Here is an 8,415-nt window from a genome sequence, read left to right on the forward strand (position 1 = left end):
CTCTTGCCATGCCCAAATGATTCATCATTAATAGCTTTAGACATTCTCTTTAAGCGTATGGTTACTTCTACTGGAAAGCATATTTTGAAACCTGCTAAATTCTATCCTCTTAAACTGTGAAAAGGAAAAAAGAATAAATAACAACGCAATACAATTAATCCAGTCATTTAGCAGTTTGCACATCAGGGAAAGGAGCACTCACGGAGAACCTCACCTTCCCACAAGGTCCTGCTGCTCCATTCAATCCAGTATTCACACCTGCAAGGTTACCAAAGCTGGCTGCCACTTCTTCTTCACATTCATTCTCCTCTGCTTCCAACAGCTGACATCCCACTCTGCAACAGTTAGAAGGGGAACAGGGAAGAAGAACTGAAAAGAAAATGAACTACAATGCAGATACGGAAAGCACTTGCCATTAGAAATACATCACCATTTGATGTTTTCCTTAAATATATCATAAGCCTTGCAGGGCACCCGAGAGAACCAAGCATGCTAAGCAGAGAAATGACTAGGCTTCAAAAAGCAGCATACAAAAAATGCAGTCACCGCCCCAGTAGCATGACCAACATGTGTCAGTCTGTGCCACAGGTCAACATGAGGAACCTGAAGTTTCACTGCCCATGTATAATCAGCTCTGCCTGGTGTTGGGGCTCAAGTTCTAGGTTAAGAATATTCAACTAGGAAGCCACTGCCTCTGTTGACACTTTCAGGACCAATTGACAGCTTCAGTAAACTGGAATGGGTTTTTGGAAACCCTTGGTTCCTTGGGGATTGAGTTGCTTTAAACCACTAAAAAAAAAATTATTTTATATATATATATATAAATCTTACACTTTTTTTTGAAAAAAATGTCTAAGTGTATATATGAATCTTATCTCATTTATAAATCTTCTAAAATATCTTATTTTCTATATACCGAAAACTATATATATAAATGATAAGTCATATATACACACACACATGCACATACACAAATTCTCAGCTGTATGTAAACCATTAAACCTTCCTTGGCATTCATATGTTAACTTCTTGTGTAGTTAAAGTAATTTTGGGGGTAATTATATCAACTCAAAGATTTTTTTATTTTATTTTTAAAGAGAGGTCCCTGTAGCAACACAGAATTACAACAGATAGCATAAGAACAGCCGTACACTGAATACCCTAATGTTGCCCTGCTTAGCACACAGGACACATAAAAGGCACAGTACCTTATGGAGAAAACCTTTTTCTTAGAGCACAGCAGGAGCGAATGCAAGACTAAGTCACTTACAATAAGCCCTATAAAGCTGTACGCTTTGGCAATCCCATCCCATCTTTCAACATACACAGAACCGTGAACAATTCCTCTGTCCCTACGCAGCACGAGTATCTGAATAGAAACAGCCTGAAGTAAAAACATCTGTGGACACTCTGCTGCCTTCAAAACACTTCAGCTCTTACTCCCCCAACCTGCTTTAAAATACTGGTGAGGGTCAGTCAGCCATGCCAGCGGTGCTCCTGCCACATTTGCACATGGAGCTGGAGCAGGTAGCAAAGCAGAGAGAAAGACATGGCAGCTCTCAGGAGCTGGAGGTTGCGGGGGCTGTTCATGACCATGTGCCACCCTAGAGGTCAAGGGAGCTGCCTGCCACACACTGGGGGGAGTCATACGGACCAAGGAGAAATCACTGCATCAGGTACCATTGCAATTCAGGATTACCTTGGGCATCTACAATGCAGGCAATCAGAGGACAGGCTCTCTTAGGTTGCCAAGCCATCTATACAGTTAAGTCTTCAGCCACAAAAAAAAAATGCTAAGATTTAGTGTTCATTAAAAAAAACAAACAAACAAACAAAAAAAAAAACCAAAAACATTTCCTTCAACTGCACTTCTGAAGCATTCCTTCAGTATTTTCTGACTTGCTTTTGGAAAATTCAGTTCCAGTATCTGCATTCCTTTTTCCTTCTCTGCATTCTAGGTGACAATGTGACAAGCCTCCATGTTTGTACAATTAATATGGCTCTTTATCAAGAAAACTCTTTACAGAGACTCTGCAAATAACGCTAAACATCCCAGTCTGTCTCCAAGTTCCTGGCACATGGCTACAAATCAGTTTCTACTCAGCCCTTGCCTATGGTTTGGGGTTTTTTTGTTTGGTTGGTTGGGGTTTTTTAAGAAACATATATACACATTTACAGAAGTAAAATTACCACTGGTGCATATCTAAGCTGTTTGCCAGATTCCTCTACTAGTAGAACTGCATCATGTAAGTGCCCAGGGAACAGCTAAATCAGTTGGAAGGTCTGTGTAGATGCTAGTCCGAAAGAGACACATGGGAATTTTGCCCAAGCCAGAACTGATGAGAACTAAGTACAAAATTTTAGTGCTGAGGACGGAATACAAGGAGCACAGGGTCAACCACCTTTGAGGTTTTATCCTTGAGCTACAGTCAAGTCAACTTGGGTCCAGTTGTCCTAAATGGAAGTAACAGAAGATGTTTCTTGAATGTCTCTAGCTAATTTGTAGAGCTGAAACATCTGAGAAGTTAACTTCTCCCCTCGAGAAGAATGGTCTGTTTGGAACTTCGTAGTTATTTAGTTTCTCATGATGGAAATTATTTCACTTAATTTGGTTAGAGCTGCATTGACACAGGGGTTCATTAGGACACCCATTTGCTTGCAATTCAATTTAAAATTAAATACACTTTGTTGTTGATTTTATTACTTTTAAACTACTGTATCTATTGCCTTTATTAGCTGCTAATACACAATTATGAAGGTAAACAGTTTTCATTACTGAACATCAAACATTTAAATAACCACATTTGATTTCTTTTTGGGTTGCATCATTCTTCTCCTTTCCCCCCTTTTGCTGGGTATTAGATTCAAGAGAATAACTTATTCAGTGAAGTTAGGCCTCTTTTGTGTTCATGAGCATGCTCTTCAGCTGTCACCACAGAACAGAGCTTCCTTGGCTGCATCCACAAGGATTATTTATTTCCTCCATTCATTTCTTTACAGGTAATTTGATGCATGTATTTATCTGAAGGTCACCTATAGCTTGATCACAAAAACATTGCTCCAATTCATATTTCCTCTAAGGGTAATTCAGAGGCAGGGATGAAGGGCGCTGGGAGAAGCCATTTGGTCACCTTTTGAAGTGCACTGTGTGTAGCACTTAAAAATTGCAGCCCAAGCTGGGTGTCTGAAAATGGGGATATCCAAAACAGAGGCCTCTTTCAAAAGTACAGCCTTAATTTTTCTAGGCCTGAGGTCCTTTGTTTGGGAGGAGTTCCACTCATTAATATCTGTAAAGCACTGAAAGACCTTTGGAAGGAAAATGCATTAGATAGAAGTACAAAGTAACCCTTATCTGACATACCTTTGAAAGAGTTCATGAATCCTGGCTCGCCACTTTTGTTTCTTCTGGTGAGAGACTTCCTTGTGGTGCTTTGAGTCCCACATGCCAAAAAGAAAAAAAAAAAAAAAAAAAAAGAAAACCCTACATTTTATTTCAGAATATACAGAAAGAATATGGAAATAAAAGCCATAAACGTGCAATTTTTCCTAAGGTTTGCCTTGGGTCTTCTGGTTGAATTTTTTCAGAAGCAGTGAGGTATTTCCGCCACCATTACTTCATTCCATTATTTTTTCCATAACTTTTTTCACATATATTTTTCCATGTTTATTCCATTATTTCCAAAAGAAACTGAGCTCTAATCTTGTTTTAAAAGATTGATTGTTACAATGTATATTTGCACATGGTAGTGCCCTACAGTCCTTGTTTTTACTATGCCTAACACAGTCATATATACTCATACATACATATATGCACATATCAGTGTGTTTGTACACACACAAAAAAAGGTAACATGCAAAATGGTTGTAGACTACCAGGGAGCCCACAACCTGTCCCACTTTAAATCTGCTCCAGATCTTGAGGCCTTGTATCACCACAGCTGTTTTTAAATGTAAGAGGGACTCGCATTTTGGGATGTTGCAATGCACAGGAGGTGAACACACACGAGCAGTCCTCTCCTCCTGTGTTCTCCAGCACAAGAAGCTGAAAAAAATCAGTCCATCAAGAAGCCAGCATCCACATCTTTTTGGACCATGTTCTATGCACAAAACCCGAAAACAATAACCCTGCTGAAGGTTGTACACTCAGGAAAACAAAAGTCTCCCTGACCTGCACTGCTCAGAGATCTCACTGAAAATTCAAGGGCATATCTCGTGCTTCCTACCGGTGTCCCCGAGATCATCGTAAAACATGCATGCAACACTACAAAGGTGGCTTTCTACTGTATACCATATACTGTGATCTAAATAGCGTAAAATTATGTTCTCCTTCCACTCTCATCAAGCCTCAAAGCCAAAAAACATTTTGGTAGGGAAACAATGTAATAGTCAATGGAGAAAAAATCCTCATCAGAGCCTCCATATCTGGCTGTTGAAGTCTCTCCTTTCTCCAAATTTTTTCACAAATATCTGGCTGTTTCCAAGGAAGCTTAGGAATCACTATTGAAGACTAAGGCACTGGGAAAATTATTTGCAAAGCATCCTGCTTTTTTCCAAAATGAAAATTATCGGAGTATAAAAACAGACTACAAAAGCATATTACAAAAGCCTGCATGAGTAGCTTTTAATGTAACTCCTTTAAACCCTGCAAAATCAAAGCAGAGACAACATGCCTTAAAATACAGTATGACTTGTTGGTAGTCCCAGCAGAGAGCCTTAGATGGATGCAATATAATCCTCCAGGCCCAGGTGAAGCATCACACATACACAATTGCAGAGATGACAGGACCAAACTAGCTCAAAGAGAGACCTTCCACCTCCCCTCATGGCAGCTGTGTCATGGGCAATGCTCCCTCCATCACTGCTCCTCTGTCAGTGGTAACCAAGCCCTCCTGCTCCTGGACAGCTTTGGGCTGAAGTTCACCAGGAGTCCCTGGAGCAGGGACTGGGACTCATTTCTCTCCTGCTCCCACAAATGCTGGCACTGATTTTCCTTCCCCAGCCCAGTGAATCACCACCTACGCCGCTTCCCCAGGAAGGGCTGGGAGCTGGCTCCGGTCCCAGCTCTGCTCCAGCAGAGCTGGCAGCTGTCTGGTTTGGGTGATTGGACCCCTTCGTGCCACTTCCCGCAGTCTGGTGGGGACTGCAACCACTGGGGAACACACCAGGAGAAAGGGCAGCTTGTTTCTCCCCGACTGCTCTGGGGGGACATGCTCTTGCATGTGTAGGGGACCCTTCCCAGCAGCAGCAAGGACCAAGCAACAACGTTCACCACCCCTGCGAGGCGCAGGAGCCAGTCTGCCACGGCTGGGGCATTTGGGAGGGTGCCCAGCAACAGAGCTCAAATTCCCTGAGAAAGTTTAATGACAAAACCTACCAACCGAAAGACATCAGGTATTTCCAGAGTTTGGTGGCAGATAGGAAGTTTAAAGTTGGGCTGAAGCAGTTAAAACTAAAGTTCAGAAGGCAGGAGGAGGACTTGGTTCATAATTTATCTCCTAGATCCAACTCTTGGTGATGTCTGAGATAGCGATTTTTTCTGAGGCAGGTGCTTAGATTAAGAAATAACATGAAATAGAAAACTCACTCGATGTAAAATATCAAGTAGCCATAAATATTACAACAACATTCAGACATTACCAGTCCCATCTTATACTGAGCCAGAAGTAGAGAATTTTTTTTTAAATTGATTATATTACCAGACTCCCATAGCTATCCAATCCCCTTGTTTATCTTCCTAATCTTAATTAAATAATGAATATTCAAAAGAAAACATGAATCGGGGTTCTCTGTATGAACTGCACTGTTTTCCATCTCTCGGCCTCTGAAGTGGCAATGGGAATAGGATTTAAAACTATTTCTTCTGGATCCTAGTAAAATATTTGCCACAGAGTGTCATGATAATTTTTAAAAAGCTCTATCATCTACCTAATAAATTTGTTAAGTTTATTCAAATCTTATTGAACAGGATAAGTGCAATGAGTCATGGTTAATATTTCTTTACCTACACTAAGAAATAAAATATATAAAAAATTCAATGCTTAGGGTCCTATTCAGAAAACCTCTATGAGTCTGTAATACATCTTCTACATGATTAAAAAAAAAAACAGGAAACTTGCTTTAAAATGAATTATTCACCACCTTGAATAAATTTCCATCTTTCCTATTTGCAAAACCCCAAAGTCGGTTATGTAAATTTTAACCTACACTAATTACCTCAGGGGTGTGCAAGCTAAAGGAAAGTAGATGCAGTAGAAAAAAAAAAAAAAAAACACTCAGACATTTCCATCACCAGGAAGCAATTTAATAGAGGAAAAAATGTGTAAGTTTTCAAAAACAGAGCAGCCCATATAATTTTTTTTAAATGTGGAATAATAATTGCTGCAATATCCCTTGAATCAGAGATTTACTGGAATAAACCCAAGTGTTTTTTCTCAATAGCATATACCATTGCACACATAGCTAAGCGCTTGTTTCTCATCATGACACCAGCATTGTCTAGACTGCAAAAATGACCCATTGTTGACAAGGGGCTTTTCCAACAAGTCGGCATGAAATGTGGGGAAAATATTTTTTTAGTAGGGCCAGCTGTGACAGGACAAGGGGCAATAGTTTTAAACTAAAACAGGGTAGGTTTAGACTGGATATGAGGAAGAAATTCTTTATGATTAGGGTGGTGAAACACTGGAACAGGTTGCCCAGAGAGGTAGTGGAGGCCCCATCCCTGGAAGCATTCAAGGCCAGGTTGGACGGGGGCTCTGAGCAACCTGATCTAGTTAGCGGTGTCCCTGCTTACCGCCAGGGGTTGGACTGGATGACCTCTAGGGGTCCCTTCCAACCCAAAACATTCTATGATTCTATTCAAGCCGATATAGACACTGAGGACCACTTCAGAAAAAAAGCGACTAAAATCTGGGAGCCACTGGATAGCCTTCAGAGCTCGCCTGGGATGCACTGGAGAAACCTATGCATTGTTCCAAGGCCGAAGGGCTCAATCACAGCATCACTTTGTCATATCAGGAGCTGCTTTAGCTGTGAGCCAACTCCTTCACAGGTCTTTCTCAGTTTCTTCATCAGCTATGTTGAGGTCTAATTATGCAAATGGCCCATCTACCGATTTCAGAGAGCATGATCAAGACCAGTATTTGAAAAAGGTCTTTCAGACTGGGCTCAGCCTAGAAATATACAATGGTGAGCATTGTTTCTACTACAGGCAAAAACAAGAACCTGACTCAATACTATTAATCAGTGCTGACTGGCTATTTTCACTGTGAACTACTTCACAAACAGTAGGACTTGATCCCTATGGTAATTTTCAATTTGGAAAAAGTTAAACAAAACCCGCCCAAATACATCTTTTCCTCTTAGGAGAAAGCCCACAAAATTCAGCAAAGCTTTGAAGCAAAACTGAATTGGTTTTCTACCGTTTAATAAAAATGGAGCATTTAGGGAAAGTATTTATCCTCCCTTTTTGGTCAGTCCTAGCACTAGTATGACAGCATTCTGGTGAGGTACTCTCCCCATTGCAATTTGAAACAGCCAGTTGAGCCCTGGCCCTGCTGAAATTGTACTCACCGAGAGGAGTGCTGTGGGGGTCCTCCTACCAGGTCAGGGCACAGCAGAGGCAGCATGGAGACACCACCAGTGGGGTCTTCCAGAAGCCTCCCACTGCCCACAGGGATCCCACACGCAGAGGATCCCGGTGCCTCCCCTTAGCTACACTCCTTAAAAAATCACTTTGGTACATCACAGAGCAGGTTGTGCTGTCTTTCCAGCTGTAAACAAATGCCCAAAAGCTTTTACCTAGGATTTCCACCTCTACATCCCAAAATGTTTTGTAGTGACGGAAATCCCATCCACTGCATTTTTACAGATGGGAGAAGTGAGATGCCAGGGAGAAGTGACTTGCCTGAGCTCACGGAGCAAAGTGTTGGCAGAACTAGAAACAAAACCCATGTTTCTAGTCCCAATGGTGCTACCTAGTCCACCTCCTTCACACTCTGGCTGCAGTGATTTTCAACATCTAATGAACTGCATACCACAAAACAAGTAAAAAAAGAGGAACCATTTGAAATGAAGAAAAAAAAATATTGCAAGAAAAGTTAACATTCCTTTCAGGCCAAGTGAGATGTTGAGAGGCTTATCCTCTCCATGTTAACTACAGAGAGATCACAGGTAGGTGAGGCACCAATAGATAAGTGGGATGAGTGCCCTTCATTCAAAGCAAAAAGCCTGGTAGCTCAATAACACCTGCTCTGAAAATTGCCCTTCCATTTGCCTATTAGAATTTGGGCGACCTTGTCTCAGAGATGGCCACAAAAATCAGGAGGTAAATTTGTGTCAAAATCCTGGATGTGTGGTAGTATTATACATGGTGCACCCTGCGAAAAACGTACCACAACTCTCAGACAATATTTT

The 8,415-nt window shown here is 41.2% G+C and overlaps 1 protein-coding gene across 1 annotated transcript in view; it reads right to left on the bottom strand.

The window, feature by feature from the left end:
- Positions 1-8,415, bottom strand: part of OFCC1 (orofacial cleft 1 candidate 1) — a 47,887-nt gene that overhangs the window by 2,408 nt on the left and 37,064 nt on the right. The window contains exons 7-8 of the mRNA XM_035895905.1: positions 1,209-1,369; positions 215-335 (exon numbers count right to left, since the gene is read on the bottom strand). Of these exons, the coding sequence (XP_035751798.1) occupies positions 215-335; positions 1,209-1,369 (282 nt within the window). The remainder of the gene's footprint in view (positions 1-214; positions 336-1,208; positions 1,370-8,415) is intronic.

Source organism: Egretta garzetta, unplaced genomic scaffold (assembly GCF_000687185.1).
Source record: "Egretta garzetta isolate BGI_Z169 unplaced genomic scaffold, ASM68718v1 scaffold246, whole genome shotgun sequence".
NCBI lineage: Eukaryota > Metazoa > Chordata > Aves > Pelecaniformes > Ardeidae > Egretta > Egretta garzetta.